Raw genomic sequence first — 17,225 nt, forward strand, 5'->3', positions numbered from 1 at the left:
TTCGTAAAAATATTTTTATTAATATCGATAAGAATACGTTTACCTACTATCACAACATATCGATAAACAAGAGTAGAGTGATTTTTATCATCGAAACTTTTTAAAAGCTGTAAGCTGGAAGGAAAAATCTTGTTTTTTCTGAGTTAGTTGTAGAACTATTGATGCACGAGTTATCATTGTGATGTAGAAGGATGTCAATGTACTGACTGAAGGATATGAAGTGAATTGAATTTTATTGAATTTCAATTTGATCAAAATTTGTTGAAATGATATGAATGTGTCAACATCTGTATCACTCTCTTTCACTCCTTCCCTATTTTTTCGAGAACGAAGCTAGCTCAGCTTTCGCTGAGCGAATTGACACTTTTGATGCCCTAAACGTACATACTCTCAAATTTATCGAAAAAATTATACCACCTAAACTCGTATATTCTTATTTTAAATATGATATTATCCTTAGAATCCACACTAGAATATATTTAAATCAACTTTTAAAAAAGTTCGAATCCTGCGCGTCTCACTTTTTAAATTTTCCAAAAGGAAAATTATATTCTCCTAAAATGAAAACAATTTTCCGAATTGACATCCTTAGAATGAAGGATTGTATGATAAAAATCAATTTGATTTAATCTGTTGATAATGATACTATCAGATTTCTGTGCAAGATAATACCCAGATTTTCCTTACTTTTACCACCTCTCTAAAGCTGGGGACACCGCCTATCGTTGGGGGTAGCAATTAAATAGAACCACCAAGAGTATTTTTCGAACTGCTGGTGTAGTGTTGTGGAAACATCCGACATAATGATTTATTATGTCAAGGTTTGATTCCCATTTAGCTAATTTTTTTCTTTTTTGGATCATGAATTTTTTTTGGGTCACTATAAGATTTGTTTCATGTTCTAAATCTGCTGCATATGTAATCTATTTTTATTTACCTATTTTTTAAAAATCTATTGGATTGCCAAATTTGAATATATTTAAAATCATAAAACTCCAAAAAAACTATAAATATATGTTTTATGCATAGTGCCGATACTCAAATATCAGATTACTTAGATCCATGAATAATATCCGAATTTTTTTTCTTAAAATTAAACTTCAAAACTTCTTCCAATCTTATTCTTAATCAATTGTAAATTTTTAAAACCATTTTTTAAAATAATTTTGCGTAAATTTTATTCTCATGTTGTTTTAATCGAAAATTGATACATTTTCAAAAAAATAATATTGACTTATGAAATTCATTTTTAAGGTGAAATAGTATTGTTTTTATTAAAGTATATGAATAATATATAAAAAATTAATGAATAATATAAGCAGATTTTTAGTTTACAAAACAAATATGAGCAATGCAATTTCAAACTTTTGCTGGCAATTTCGATATTGCTCAAGTTTGTAGTATTTGTGATACCTATAACATCGGCTTAATCAAAATTCGATTTTTCTTATGAGTTATTGAGAAAATTTGATTGCAATGAGAAGGATTTCGACGTTTTTGATAAACTAAGAGCTGAGCTTTAGGGGTTCAGTTCATTTATGGCTGTAGTTTGATGCGTAGATCTCTTTTTTATTGTAAATTCTTTCAGCATGGGGATCGAGAATGAATCTTTTGAGAACTTTATGAGTTTTTACACCCGTAAAGAGGTTCTTCGAGGAAAGATAGTCCAGACTACATGAAGATGTGGGTTAACCAAAAAAATCCGATGGTTTCCCCATATTCATGTAGATCTTCGAAAAAATGAGCACCAAAAAAGCCAAAAAATAGGCTTTTTATTGGATTTGTACACTAGATCAATAATCTATTTAGGATCTGACACTCTTTTTAGCCAGAGATATGAGGTCCTTTCTAGGAAAACGATCTATTCATCCATAAAAAAAATGAATTATCGTTTTCCCCAGAAATTACATGGGGAGTGGTAAAAGTAAGGAAAATCTGGGTAATATATTTTTTAAATTTTTATTGAGGAAACATTGAATATTGACCAATGAGAAGCTAAATTTTCATGAATATATTATTTAAGTCTCTATATGGCTTTAACTTCTAAAACATTTTCATTCAATGAAATTTCTGAATTATAGCATTAAAACATCTTGTCTAGACCTATGCATAAGAAACAATTCAATCAGCACATGGTAACACAGGATTATCGATAGATTTTTCAATATTTAAAAAGTATTTCTGATTAAATCGAAATAAAATATTTTATAAACGTAAAAAATATATTCAATTACAACAATAACGCTCATGATTAAACTCTGAGTAGTATTAGAACAAAGGGAAAAAATCGATTATCGATAGTTAAAAATTCATATCGATTTTTATGATCTATTTACCCCTGAAAAATTCTTCATGTAACGTCCAGTTTTCTCGAATTTTTGGATAAATCAATTGAACTTCAGGAACATCAGTTATAGTGTTTTTGAATGACATACCAATAGGTTCAAGCACATCAAAATTAATTTTCTCTCCACTCTGGGGCTGTTCGTCAAAATTTCCGTAATTTATTTTTACTGGTTCATTTATTTCGAATGATTGATTGTATTGAATATTTTCTGGAATTTTCTGACGCTTGACATAATCTTTTTGAATACTAGCACCAACCTTTCCTTTTGCTTCGAGCATTAAACCATCAACTGTTCTAATATTGCTTTCCAAAGTTTCAAGTGATGTTTCGATAGCATTTGTTCTTGTTATGCATGCCTTCGACATGTTAATGATCATATTTTCTAAAGTTTCCAAATTAGTTTTGTTAATTTGAGCGTAATCTCCTGGAGATATTGTTTTTGATTTGACTTTTGATTGCATATCATTAAATGATGCTTCCATTTTTGTCAAAAACTGTTGAGCATCCTGAATAATTCTACTTAGATTACCACTCATCAAAATTGAATGGTGTCAAATTTTATCAAACTTCAGAAATTTGAATTTTACGTCGAAATATTATAGATTATTATAGCAAATCATTTACAAATCAAAAATACTAATAAACTCCCCTTTTCTCAAAATTTAAAATCAATATGTTATCTCGGCCATTGTGCTTATAGGAGAACATTTCTTTGCATGTGGATACAAGGAAAATCACTTTTAAATGCGGATAGCTCTAGCTTTCTGATTCAAAATTTTTATATATGCCTTATTTTGGAGTTTTTACTTTGAAAATAGAATTTTCATTAAGAATACATATATATGACATATCCGTCTTGACCAGACCGATTAAAAAAATTATGTCAAGCGAATTACCTTTTTTAGATTCACCTACATATAAATGGATCATGGTTGGCGGAAAAGGAGGTGTTGGAAAGACTTCAACATCTTGCTCTATTGCAATTGCTCTTGCAAAGAAGCGCCAACGTGTTTTATTGATTTCTACAGACCCAGCTTCTAATATCGGTGATGCATTCCAGCAACATTTTACTTCAAGTCCAACACTCGTTAATGGATTTACAAATCTATGGGCTATGGAAGCACCAGAAACAATTTCCGATAATGGCGACGAACAATTTGAGCAAATCTCATCAATGCCAGGTATCGATGAATTTAATGCTCTCACACAGCTTTTTAACTCAGTTGATAAGGATGATTATGACGTTGTAGTTTATGATACAGCTCCTACTGGCCATACAATGAGACTTCTTCAACTCCCTACCAAATCGTTCTTTACCAATTCTGGACTCTTCAACCCAAGCATGCTCTCTTCAATTTCATCACTTTTAGGTCCAAACTTCGATGTGTCTGATAAATTTAATCGCTTGACTTCCTTAATGGAAAATGCTCGTAAGCGTCTTACAAATCCACAAGAATGCACATTTGTTTGCGTTTTATTACCAGAATTTCTTCCATTATACGAAACAGAAAGATTAATTACATTCCTACAAGAACAAAATATAGAATCACATTGCCTTGTCGTCAATCAAGTCCTCCAGGAACAAATGGTTGAAGAATGCCCATTCTGCCATAAAAGATATCTCAATCAACAGAAATATCTTACAGATATTGAAGAACTTTATGGAGAAGAATTCCGTATTGCTAAGATACCTCTCCTTGATGAAGAAGTCAAAGGAATTGAAGCAATTAAGAGATTCTCCGAAAAACTTGCCCCTCTTATGTCTCCTCAATAGATTTGATCAAAATATAACACATTTATATAAATATTATCTTACTGTTATAAGCTACATTTTAATTTTTTTTTATATAATTTTTTATTTGAATTATTATAATAGAATGTCCGAAATATTTATTAAAAAACTGGCAACAAAGAGTTTAACAGATGAGATCAAGAAAGATAATATGAATTCAGTATTTACAGTTTAATTATTCCTAAAATTGAAACATAAAAAACAGCTAATTAATTAAGGATAGAGGGATAGAAAAGTATTTAATATAATATAATATATAAAAACAAACAAAAACGGAAATAAATTTTGAATTTTGCAATTTCTTACTGGAAATATGTCTTCTTGTGTGGAATTTCTGCATTCTGAAAAACAACACCACCTGCTGGAGCGCAGAAAGCTGAGCTACCATCTTCTGAAAGGTGAACACTTAAACGAGCTCGAGCTGGAACTGCTTGGTTATGTGGACTCTTGAGATTGAACTCTGCGCTGACAACTGTATTTGGTTCGAATGCTGAAAGGCGAAGTTCAACTTCACCAATCTCTTCGTCTCCACCAAAGAGATGTTTCTTTGAAATTACAACAACAAAAGAGGAACGAGATGCATCAGAGTACTTGAATTCCCATGTCTTCTTTGGACAATTCTTTTCTGAGAATTCGGCTGTATGATTCATGAAGTTTGCTCTTGGACCAACACGAGCAACTAAAGTTGTTTTACCATTTGTGTGGAAAGAACCTGTTTCAACACCGTCAACGCGGATATATGCACGGCTGCCACTCATAAGAGGCATGTAGTCGAAGTTGCTGGACATCAATGTTAAAAAATGATGACCTAACGACTTATCAAATTTTCTGAGAAACCCCAAAAACATTTGAGAAGTAATTAGGTCATTAATTCTGAGGACTAAAATTTTCGCCTTATAATTAATAAATATTGCAAATTAATAAAATATAAGCTAATATGTTTCTTTTTTAAATTCCAGTAAGCCTCTCAAAAAATATTCTGAGAGATCTATCGCCACATAGAAAATAAATTTGACAAAAAACGCCAATATTAATATTATTCAGAATAGCACAACACGAAAAATAACACTGCCATATCATTTGATGTAAACCGTGAGAAAATATCAAGATGGCAAACCCAAATTTTAGCTAAAAGTGACAGGGAAAAAAACGTTTAGTATTAAAAAAAGACCGATGAGAGCTTCGTTCGAAATATAGAGAGAACTGAGAATGCGCAACCATTCTCAGGGAATATTGGATGCTATTCCCGTTCCCTCTGTATGGAAAATTGAGGTTTTCAAAGGGAGTTAAAATAATATCAAATTTATACTAATTTACTTCAAAATACAAAAGTATTTGACAACTAAAATTAGTTACTTTAGCAAGCCTATCAATACCCTTTTACGATTATTGCTACTTTTTCGAAATAAAAGTAAAAACAAATTTATACTAATTTACTTCAAAATACAAAAGTATTTGACAGCTAAAATTAGTTACTTTAGCAAGCCTATCAATACCCTTTTACGATTATTGCTACTTTTTCGAAATAAAATAAATTTATTATCAAAAACCTTTTTTTCTTAGTAAAAATAAAAATGTTATTTTATATCAAGTTTTTATTCATAAATTTTTATAATGTTGTATAAATTTCATTAAAATTTACGTACATATTAAGGTACTTATCTTCTACATATATAATCTTCATTAGATATATACATGATAAATAAAATTCATAAAACATTAAAAATCAAAAAATTAGATGAACCTTGGCAATTAAATTTTATTAAGGGTATAGTAAACTCAAAATTCTAGAGTTTTGAGAGTGCCAATAAACTCTATAGGCCTATATATATCTATATTTTAAAGGAGAGGTTACGCCATAATATTTGATATTATAAATTATTAATTCAAAATAAAAGTAGAAAATGAAACTAATTTAAAAAAAAAAAGGTAGTGGGGCTTCCAGGCACTTCGTGCCCTCTAGCCCTGAAGATGTTTAGTATAAATGAAGTTTTTGGGTACTGGGGGCTTCCAGGCACTTCGTGCCCTCTAGCCCTGAAGATGTTTAGTATAAATGAAGTTTTTGGGTACTGGGGGCTTCCAGGCACTTCGTGCCCTCTAGCCCTGAAGATGTTTAGTATAAATGAAGTTTTTGGGTACTGGGGGCCTCCAGGCGCGTTGCGCCCTCTAGCCCATAAAAAATTTTTGAGAGTCGTCGTCGTTGACTTTTTTGTAGAGCACTCAAAATAGTATAACTTTGTCCGGACAAGTAAGGGTCTATCGTCGCTACAGGAAAAGTTACAGGCGTTCCAAGGAAGTATACTTTGAGAGACTCTTTAGAAACTTTAGACGTTTTACATAACCATCCATGCTTTTACTTTACATCCGATAAAAGTGGTTTGGAAACCGTTATGAGATGGTTAGAGGACATACATGACTATGAGTTTAGATATGACAAGATAGAATATGAGAGAGGTCCTATAAACCGGAGAAAGTGTCATATAAACATCTGTCAAAAACCGCTTTTTAACTTCACTTAAAATGCCACGTAAGCTACGTAAGAATATACGTAAGAGGAAGGGAGCATTGAAACATCCAATAGTAAAACTGACACCACAACAACAGTTGCAACAACAAATGATGAATGACCCCACTATGTTGCAACAAATGTCAAGCAATCCTATGCTTTTAAACAGAGTTTTTGGTGCACAGAGTGGAGGTTTAAGAGCGGCACTTTTAGCGAAAATGGCAGGCTATGGTGGAGCTGCAGACGGAACAGCTTATAACCCTCAAAGTCAAATGAATTTGAGTTCACTCAAAAATCAAATAACAGATGTCAAAAAGTCAAACATAGACATACAGAAACAAATAAGTGAAAACGAAAAGAAACTAGAATATGACAGACACACAAAGAAACTAAATGAGTTAAACGTAGAGAAAAAGAAGAAAGAAGAACAACTGAAAGAACTAAGTACAGAGGAATATGCGAAAAAAGTGTCAGAAAAAGCAGCAGAAGTAGCAAAAATGGAACAAGATGTTATAAATTTGAAAAACCATACTACTCAATATAAAGTACTGAAAGATGAAGAGATAAAACAAAAAGCCCTGAAGACATATATGGATAGCGATGAGTATAAAAAAGAAGTTGAAGCAAATGTAAAGGCAGAAAAACTTTTACAGTTGCAAAACCAAACCGTACAGTATGAAAACTTAGCACAAGAAAGTAAAAATAACGACGCAGCCATGCAAAAGGCAATGAAAAGCGCAGAATATATAAAAGCTAACAATGACTGGTTAGATGCCCAAGCCAACGCTAAAGCAGCCCAACTTATAGGGTCAATAAGGACAAAAATACAAGCGGATGAAGACAGTTCAAATGAAGCTTTAATGAATGCTGACTTTAAGAACGCCTTCGAAGCTCTTCATAGTAAGGTGAAACTAGTGAACGACTTCTCATCTGGAAAGAAACTGAAGTCTGAAGGTTTCGACAAAGAGTTAAGAGAAGTAGCACAAAATATGACGAAAATAACAGATGCAGCAACGAGACAGGCAGTTCAAAGTGCCTATGACGCCGTTAGAGCAACTGTTGTGGAAAGTCAAGAAAAAGAGTTACAACAGACCAAAACAGACCTAGTAAATGCTTTCTTAAAAACGAAAAGTCAGGTAGGACACTATGCTGCAGATGGAACATATGTGCCAGCTGGTGGAACTTATATACCAGCTGGTGGAACTTATATACTAGATAGTGGAACCTATATACCACCAAACCCTCCAAGAGAAGCACCTGCACCAGGACTACCTAAAACATTTACATCGTCACATGGACACAGACACAGGCATGCACCAAAACCAACACAACAACCAACACAACAACAACAACAACAACAACAACCAACACAACAACCAGCACCACAACAACAACCAGCACAACAACCACCTCCACAACCAGCACAGCAACCAACAGTTCAAAACCCTGCACAACAACAACCACAAACAGAGCAAGGACATAAAAGAAGTAGAGAACAAGGAAACCAAGATTTCTTAAAAATGCTTAAAGAAGACTATGGTTACCCAGCTACTCTTGACTTTAGTGACAGATATAAAGAAGCTATTAGAAAGTTCAAGGAAGGAAATACTGACCCGAACCTATTTAGCTTTATGGCTCAGCACCAAATGGGATATAATTTCAAACCTGGAAAATACAAGCTCGCTAAGGGATATGATTTAATAGCATATCATCCAAATGACATGAACGAATTTACTCCGAGATATTTGGTGTCAGAGATAAATGATGATTCAACTATCTTCATGAAACGCGTAAAAAATAGAGACGGAACGAAAGAACAAAGGCTTATGAATGCGGATGACTTAAATAGGGAACTTGTTGAAAACGGTCTCGGAATATATGAAATGCCAGCAGATGAGGTACAAGAAACTCCACAGGAAGAAGTTCAGATACAACCAGACATGGAAGAAATAGTTCAGCAACAACAGCTAGAAGAGCCTGAAGGAAACGAACAAGTCCCTCCTTTGGAAACTAACTTCACAGAACTAGATGAAGATTTGGAACAGCCGAAAAATCTTGACCCTCAACAAGAGTATGAGGTGAATATGGAATCTTTCCAAGAGTCTAAAAAAAATTCGGCTGACATAGTAGAAGAATATCGAAAAATGTTTGCCGACATACAAAAGACTCCAACACCAGATGAAAATATTCAGCATAGAATGGAAGTACTGAAAGAAAATGTACACAAATACAACAACCCTTTTTACTTACGACCATATAACGTTCAATCTTTGGCTGAACTCGGTGAAAATAAAAGGTTAAATTTCAACAAAACATATAGAAATGAAACATTGTTTAAAGTTCATTCAGAACCTAACCAAGATGGAAACAAACCTACTTTTGTTTCTGCAGACTATGGAACTACAATGAGATGGGGTCATAAAGCTAACCCGGATAGGTGGTTCATAAACTTACAACCACAATTCCAAGAAGTTGTAGACGCAATGGAAGTCAATGGTGAACCAGATATAGCTGGTATTTTCAGCGCGGCTTTAATGCCATTGAAAGATATGAAACATGCAGATATTTTGGACCAGTATGAAATGAACATGGCTGATGGAAATATAACACCTGACGTTCTAAAACATTTATCTCAAAGAACTACACAGAACCATAAAGATGGTATATTTGGTGAAGAGTTTAGAAAGAAAGTTAGGGAGAGAGAAGGAAGAGAACCTATTGTACATGACCTTGCAAACGAAAGTTTACAAAATGTCATAAAAACTTACTTTGCAGACAATGAACTGAGAAGGGATGAATATTTAAGAAAACTCAAATGGACAGTACCAAATGAAATGTTAGTATTGAAAAACATGTTCCTTGACAAAATAAAACCAACTACAGAAATAAATGACGCAAGACTGAAAGATTGGGTAAAAGCTTTCCCATTCACAAAAGATATTGTTGGTAACATGGAAAGAAAACCAGAATGGCTACAAAAACATATATTTGGAAACGAGCATATTCCATATGGACAAGCTCTGTTTGAAGAGCTTGAACCGGAAACTCAGGAAAGAGTCATGCAAACAATACGCGAAGACTCAAATACAAACTATGACAAAATCTTTCTAGGATATAGGTTACCTGAGATGGGCGACCAGAGCCCAAAGGCAAAAAGGACATGGGAAATTTACAACATACTAGGTGAACATGAGGCAAAGATGCAACAACTTGAAGCAGAGGGCAAGTTACCAAAGAAGAAGAGAAGAGTAGAACAAAGTGAAAGTAGTGAAGAACAAAGTGAAAGTAGTGGCAATGAAGGAAAAAGAAGAGTTAAAAACTCAGTCAGGAAGAAAGTAAAGCTTGGTCCGAAACAATTATGACAAATAAATCCAACTATTCTATATTTTTACCCATATGAAATGTACGCCGCTCAGAATATAACGCCAACAGTTTTGGATGCCATGAATGGAAATGTTTCCGAATGGTATAACGAATGCGACAATGCCATTAGAAGGTCAGAAATAGTTCCTGGAACTTACGAATATACAACTGCTGTTTCTTATGGAAATGTAGGTGAGTTTGGAGAAGGTTCTTCAACAACAGTAGATATTGCTTGCGACAGGTTTCATATTATTTCTATTGACAACTCATTCTTATACGTGGAACAAGACATTGAAATAAAACCTTCTGCCAAGTTGTCTGACAAGAAAGGTTGCAATGGAATTTTCTATGTCGGATACCAATATGCTCCAGAAGTTTTCATGGGATATAAGATATATTCTAACTCTGACTTAGTTCAAACAGTAACATGGGCAAACTATGAATGGTTCGCTTTGAGAAACTCAGTACAACCACAAGCTAGAGAACAAACAGACCAGTATGCAACCATTGAGAAAATAAGAAGACTTGACCCTAACGTTCCAGGAGTTTATGTTAACCTTTCTGGTTCAGATGGAAATGCTGTCACTAAAGTAAAACTGAAACTTAGAGTTCCTTTGTCATCTTTCCTCATCTTCAGGTTTTTAAGATACTTGCCAAACTGGGCAGGAAAAATTTCTATCGAACTTACTCCAAGCAAAAATAACTTAGTCATTGCACCAACACAAGACCCATTCACTCTTACAGAAGTAGTGGGAACAAATAAAATGTCATTCGCCGACTTTTTGCAAAGACAAAGTTGACTTAGACTTTGGTTTCTCAAACCTCAACACTGAAGTAAACTATTATTTCAATGCTGCTGGAACTGCTTGGGACCCAGTTAAGTTCACATGCGAAAAATTTGAATGCAAGAGAATAGAAAGCAGACTTGCAGTCTATATGTTGGACCCAGATATTTCAAATGCTTTAGCTGCCAAATATATTGCAGTTCCACTTATGTTCCCTATACACCAAATATCTGTCAAAGACTTTGCAGGTGAAGTTGGAAACCAAAGTGCTGACCCAGGTGCAAGAACAGATATTGCTTTAACAACTGCAATGAAACATGCAGATACTATGTTTGTACTGTTCAGACGAACTATAAATGACTATTCTTGTTTCTACAACCCGGTATTAAATATCATATAAACATAGATGGCAATATTATCCCAGAGAAGAATATTCTACAGTTGAGGATATGAGGTCATACAACTTGACATTAGATGCTATGAACTTTAACAACAACTTCACAACAACCATTAACCCTGAAATGCAAAGTTCTATTATGCCATATGTGAAAGTATGGACTCATACAGGAGGTCAAAAACTCAATATACAAATGGAGACCGTTCAAACTTTTGGCTTGGCATTCCATTTGCTGACTCAGAAGACTTTATGGGTGGTATTTCAACTGTTGGTACTGTACAAATACAATATACTGTGACAGAGACGGTCCAGATGAACTGAGAGCAAAGAAGTTTACAAAACCAATAGCACTTTTCACGGAAGATGCTCTTTTGAAGATTCGTTCGATGAAACCTGCTGGGCTCCTCAGATTGGCATAACGACAGCTTCCATCGAGCAGATTTTGGCAGCAGGTCAGTAAGTTGTTCTTGAACTGACTTCTCTCCGTCAAATATTGACAGTACGCCAGTTTTGACATAATATTGTATTATAAACTTTCCTTTAGAAATATCTGTAAGTTTTGAAGTTATATTTTTGTCTGCTTCAAGAACTTTCACCATTTCAGTTATACCAACTTTCTTTGCTTTATGAAAATATTTTGGTTCAGCAAAGACTGCTATTCTATAACATTTACCATTGTTTGTATAAAGAACTATTCTGTCAATGTATTTGTATTGTTTGTGTGTGTAAACTTTGTTCTGCTTCAATTCGAAGAGATACTCGAATACGTCCATCTTTTTATTCTAAGTAAAATGCATTTCCGAAAAATAGAAGCGTAAGTGTTTCAAAAGGTTTAATGGCGGTGGCAGATGTGAAGTTAAATTCACCAACTCAAACAAACAGTCAAAGTGTTATTGTCAATGTCAAAGAAAGAGATGTTGAAGTGGGGAAACCATACGAAGACCAAGATGGTATAACAATTGTTCCTGTAAAAGAACAACCAACATACCCTGAAGTTAGCAGAGACTTAAGTTCTGTTGCAGATATTCGAAACGACTACCAACAACTTAAAGACAACTTCAAACTCAGGAGAAGATTTGTCAAGCTTTAGGTATAATGTTAAACTTGGTCGAACACAACCCTGTAAAAGTGAACTCATATGTCATTGCACCTCATGAAGTTTTGAAAGAACTATTGAAACTTTTGACAGAGGCAGACGATATAAACATCAAAGAAATAGAACCGACGTTAGTTGCTGTGGTGTTTCATATAATGTCATTGACAAGATATACGTTATGAAAGGAGGTGAAACGTTGAACTTAAAGTATAGTTTCCCAGACGTCATAAAAATATTTGACGACCACAACATTTCATTAAAATTTATTTGCTAAGTAAATGGCAGAAGACACAATGGTTTATACTATTACGACTAAAAACCCTGAGTCATATAATTCTATAACAACAAACTTACAAAGTCCTCAAGGACGATATTGTAAACTAACCTTAAACACAATGACGACTAAAGCCTGTTTTGCTCTTTTGACACCAGAAGATTTTATTGTTGTGAATGGTAAAAAATACTCCTTTGAAGATACTTACTCAGATATACCACCAACAGGTTTTGTTGACTTATTTAATACTTTAAGGACGAGTGTAACATGTGCTGCAACTAGAGCAGGTTTCATTATGTTTGGATGTCCGACTGAGTTTACTATAAACAATATGAGCTATAATACAAAACTTATATCTGGTTTTTACTACCAACAGTTTCCTATAACAGGAAAAGGTGTCATACAAGGAATGTCTATTCCATTGACTTTAAGTACACCTATTTTATATATTGTTTCAAACTTAGGTTCAAAGTGTTATTCGAATGTCGACAGAAATTACTATGACCAAAAGATACTTATGCGTATAAATAACACATTCTCTGCTGGTTTGCCTATTGTTCATTCGAATGCAGAGTTTTCAGCTTTAGTAAACTCAAACACTTTGGCAAGTATAACGTTGACATTAGTTGACGCAAACTTTGTTCCTGTAAAACTTTTATGTCCTATGTATTTGTCAATGACGGCAGAAAGTTTCGAATTGGAAGATGCAACTGGTGAAAGTATTGTATTACAAGAACAACTTCAACAACAAATAGCTCAAGAACAACAAATGCAACAAATGGAACAAATGCAACAAATAGCTCAAGAATAAAAAAAATATTTTTTTTTATTTTTATAAAAATGTACAGAATAGATGTTCAGATTTTTATGACTTCCAAGCGTTCAGAAATATGTGTCCATTTCGAGACTATAAACAAAGCAGTCGAGAATTTGAAACGTTTAGTCATTATGTCGACTCTGCCCAGAATGTTATGTTATGAAAGAATGGGATGTAGTCTTTAACAAACCTAAAGCGACAATAGTTTCAGAACAAGAATGTAAACAGAAACTTAAGAAAATAAAAGTCGTACAAGTTGGCATGAAGATGTTAGATGCTTGGGATATCTTATTGTCAAAGTTAGAAGATTTTTCAGTTCGTGGTATAAAGTTTTATACACCTTCTCCAAACTTCTATTCTATCTTCATGGATATAAATATGAACAAGTAGAATGGAAAGAAAATATTATAGAAGCTTGGTGAGACCATGTCAAAAAATTATATGCAATGGAAACGAAAGAGTCTATGAGTATATCTTATGTTGGTTTGCAAACATCTTACAACATCCAAGTGCTAAAAATGAAACTGCTCTCATTATAATTGGAAAACAAGGAACAGGTAAGAACACATTCTTTACAGATATCTTGTGCAAACTGTTAGAGGGCTATTCGAACCCTAATATGACAAACTTAGAAAACATCTGCGGTAAATTTAACTCTTCAATTGAGAATATGAAACTTATAGTTTGCAATGAACTTCAAAGTATAGATACAACAAAAGTTTTAAACTCAGATGCTTTGAAGAGTTTATAACAGACAAAGTTGGAGTTGTTGAAAGAAAATATAAAGACCAAAGAGTTTGTGAAAATGTTGCAAACTTCATTATGGTTTCAAACAATGCTGTTCCGATGAAGTTAGAAAGTTCTGACAGAAGATATGTAGTTGTCAGAACGTCAGATTCTCATATGCAAGATACAGAATATTTTGACGACTTAGCAGAAACTTTGACATCTGACTTTTACAACACTTGTTCTCATATTTCATGACATTAGATATTTCTAAGTTCAATCCAAGACAAATTCCACATACCGAAGAGAGACAAACATTGTTAGAAGCAAACAAGATGTATATGAACTGTTCATAGATGAAACTGACTTTGAGTGTTTAGATGAAAGGTCATTGTACGATTCGTATAAACAGTATTGTCAAATATGGTTATATGACAGCGTCTAAACGAACATTCTTGGCAAATGTCAAAAGTCTTTTAGACGTACAGAATGGTGTATATACAAAGAAAAATTTTTCTGAAGTAAATTTTAAAAAAAATATTTTTTTTATCCGATAGAAAAGATGACAAAATTCATCTCAGTAAACAAGTACATGTCAGGACTTAAAGAAGAACTAGACCCATTCACATATTTGAATGTTTACTTCTACCATTTTGAAAAGTCTTCATTCAGCAAAGTTTGAACATCGAACCAGTTAAGTTTGCTGTTGTGACAAAAATGGTGCGAAATTTGAAGACTTAGACATAGAAGGTTTGTTAACAGTCAAAGAAAGTTTTGACAGAAGGTTCTCAAACCTTAAAGAAGGCAAAGCATACAAACTTGTTATAACCTTATGAACCAAAGAAAGCATAGACACCAAATGAAGATGATGAACAAATAGTTCAAGATACGTTACCTCAAACACACATGATTAATTAAAGGTTGTACAATACTTACATTCAAAGAAGATTTGCCGCTACTGAAAGAAAAAATAACAGAGTTATTTTGACAAAACTTCAAAGAGGAAGAGTAAATGAACCATTTATTTTTCAAGCTTGACACCAAAGATGGCTCAGGTAGCTCTAGATGGTAAATTGTCTTGTCAAATCCTTCTGGCATTCCGAGTCCTTCTTCTGGCATTCCGAGTCCTTCCTTCTGGCATTCCGAGTCCTTCCTTCCGACAGGAAAAGTCCTTCCTTCCGACAGGAAAAGTTTTTCTTTCCAACAGGAAAAGTTTTTCTTTCCAACAGGAAAAGTTTTTCCAGTTGTCCGTCCGTAAACCATTCAAATTTTCGAAAATTGAGAACTTTTTGGCCGACCTTCAGAAAAAGTTTTTCCTTCCAACAGGAAAAAATTTTCTTTCCAACAGGAAAAAATTTTCTTTCCGACAGGAAAAGTTTTTCTTTCCGACAGGAAAAGTCCTTCCTTCCGACAGGAAAAGTCCTTCCTTCCGACAGGAAAAGTCCTTCCTTCCGACAGGACACAAACGAATGTCCGACGTACCACCAAACCAGTCCATTCCAAAGCCAGAAGAACCGAAAGCTGCAGAACCACAACAGACTAAGACCAAACACTTACATTTTTTTACGCTTGACTTTTTACAATTGAACTTTGTCGCGTAGATATGAATTCTGAAAGAAGTATGAGGGTCTTGTATGACTTTGTACTTCTCCCATAGTTCATGTCTGTCAAACTTACCTGCCATGGACTCTTTCATAAGTTCCATGAAATCGTCTTCGGACAATCCGGGGAAAAGTACAATGTCAGTAAGTATTCTCTTTACATCTTACTTAAACTTCTTGCTCGTCTGTACACAAATGACAACAGAGATGTTGAAGTGTCTGAGCTTCTTAAGAATTCGGACACATATCTTGTTCTTCTGTTCTTTAACAAAGGATGAGAAGCAAAGTCATCTAAGATAAGAAGACATCTGTGAGGGTAAGTCTTCCAATCGTAAGATTGCAATTTCTTCGAAATGTATTCTATCTCTTTCTGTTTGTTTCTGAAGTGTTTCTCTCTAATATTTCTCTGCATTTCCTCATTTGGGTCTTTAAACTTCAAATTTATATACTCATTTATAGCATTGTACTTCAAAACCCTTCTTTTGGTACTTCTTATCCAATCTAACAACTCAGTATCCTTTATACATTACTAACTTAGACTTCTTTATAATATCTTTGAACGAATTGACGGTTTGGTCAAATTGACCAGAAGTACTACAAATAACAACTAACTCATAGAATGGGTTCTTCTCATCTAGTTCTTGTTGTTGTGCAGCCATTTTAAGATAAGTGAAAGTCTTACCCGACCCAGGCGGTGCAATTAGACCTGTTATACCATTCTGAGCAAATAAGAACTTGTCATGTATGGGTTTTATCTGAGCATTTTCTAACTTCCTCTTGTTCTTATTTAAAACATTCTCAAATTTTTTGTCAATGTCAGCAAACTTTTTTTTCTAACATATTTTAGAAAAAAATTAAAATTTTTATCTTTTTGAAAATGTCTAGCGATTTCGCTATCTATATTCGAGACAAGCTTTTCGACAGCAAAACATCTGTCGACCATAAAATCTTACATAGTGTAAAACAAGAAAGGTGAATTTGTTCTAAAGTTCTGTTCTGGGAATATGACAAGAACCATAAAACATTAAGCAGAGAAGTCTTAAAATTTGTCAATGACAGACTTGTTGACAGAGATGACGCCTCTTGGAGAGATGAAGTCCAACAAAACTTCTTTAGAATGCAAAGAAGACCATGCACTGTTCTTGAAGATGAAATAAAAAACAGAATAGAAGAGCTATTAAAGGACAAAAGAACTTTTTACAAAAATATGGTTCTGAGAAGTTTAACATAAACTCCACCAGAAAAGAAGAAGAGAGAAAAGAAAGAAAAGAAAGTAGAAAGAGAGAAGAAAGAACCAGAGCCAGTTCCAGAGAAAAAGAAATTTGACATGTAAAAATAAAATTTTATTTTTAGAAACATTTCGGTCAATGTCAATGTTCTCTTCCTCTTTAGGAGTAAACACTGGCTTAGACTCTAAAATCTTTGTTACCCCCCCAAATTTTTTTTTTAACCTTTTTTGGGGGGGAAAAAACTTTCAAAAAAAAAAAAAACTATTCTTTAGACTCATTTAATATTCATAGT

At 33.7% G+C, this 17,225-nt stretch overlaps 5 protein-coding genes and 2 pseudogenes across 7 annotated transcripts, besides 6 other annotated features; 5 read left to right on the forward strand and 2 right to left on the reverse strand.

Annotated features, from left to right (window-relative positions):
- Positions 1–1,318: 1,318 nt before the first annotated feature.
- Positions 1,319–2,883, reverse strand: TVAGG3_0315910 (uncharacterized protein; the record flags this gene model as incomplete). Its single annotated transcript, XM_001304927.1, has 1 exon — positions 2,329–2,883. One exon carries the CDS (start codon positions 2,881–2,883, stop codon positions 2,329–2,331), a length of 555 nt encoding a protein of 184 aa, XP_001304928.1.
- Positions 2,884–3,218: 335 nt separating this feature from the next.
- Positions 3,219–4,230, forward strand: TVAGG3_0315920 (ATPase protein; the record flags this gene model as incomplete). Its single annotated transcript, XM_001304928.2, has 1 exon — positions 3,228–4,121. The coding sequence occupies one exon, from the start codon at positions 3,228–3,230 to the stop codon at positions 4,119–4,121; it is 894 nt and encodes a 297-aa protein (XP_001304929.1).
- A 131-nt stretch (positions 4,231–4,361) lies between these two features.
- Positions 4,362–5,235, reverse strand: TVAGG3_0315930 (C2 domain (calcium/lipid-binding domain, CaLB) family; the record flags this gene model as incomplete). Its single annotated transcript, XM_001304929.1, has 1 exon — positions 4,442–4,927. One exon carries the CDS (start codon positions 4,925–4,927, stop codon positions 4,442–4,444), a length of 486 nt encoding a protein of 161 aa, XP_001304930.1.
- A 14-nt stretch (positions 5,236–5,249) lies between these two features.
- Positions 5,250–5,279: a terminal%2Cinverted (terminal inverted repeat of MuDR-3_TvMULE3 transposon ID:TVAGG3_0315940).
- Positions 5,250–5,905: a mobile genetic element.
- Positions 5,906–5,927: a mobile genetic element.
- Positions 5,906–5,927: a terminal%2Cinverted (terminal inverted repeat of Kolobok-1_TV transposon ID:TVAGG3_0013400).
- Positions 5,928–6,056: 129 nt separating this feature from the next.
- Positions 6,057–6,134: a terminal%2Cinverted (terminal inverted repeat of Maverick-3 transposon ID:TVAGG3_0315960).
- Positions 6,057–16,495: a mobile genetic element.
- On the forward strand, positions 6,660–10,007 carry TVAGG3_0315970 (protein of unknown function, DUF4106 family; the record flags this gene model as incomplete). The annotated part of the gene is made up of 1 exon (XM_051230034.1): positions 6,660–10,007. The coding sequence occupies one exon, from the start codon at positions 6,660–6,662 to the stop codon at positions 10,005–10,007; it is 3,348 nt and encodes a 1,115-aa protein (XP_051099764.1).
- TVAGG3_0315980 lies at positions 10,047–11,313 on the forward strand (annotated as a pseudogene). The gene has a single exon. A coding segment is annotated over exon 1 (1,267 nt).
- Positions 12,018–12,560, forward strand: TVAGG3_0315990 (annotated as a pseudogene). The gene has a single exon. A coding segment is annotated over exon 1 (543 nt).
- Positions 12,565–13,371, forward strand: TVAGG3_0316000 (uncharacterized protein; the record flags this gene model as incomplete). The annotated part of the gene is made up of 1 exon (XM_051230035.1): positions 12,565–13,371. The coding sequence occupies one exon, from the start codon at positions 12,565–12,567 to the stop codon at positions 13,369–13,371; it is 807 nt and encodes a 268-aa protein (XP_051099765.1).
- Positions 16,496–17,225: the final 730 nt, after the last annotated feature.

This window comes from Trichomonas vaginalis, chromosome V (genome assembly GCF_026262505.1).
Source record: "Trichomonas vaginalis G3 chromosome V, whole genome shotgun sequence".
Lineage (NCBI taxonomy): Eukaryota > Parabasalia > Trichomonadida > Trichomonadidae > Trichomonas > Trichomonas vaginalis.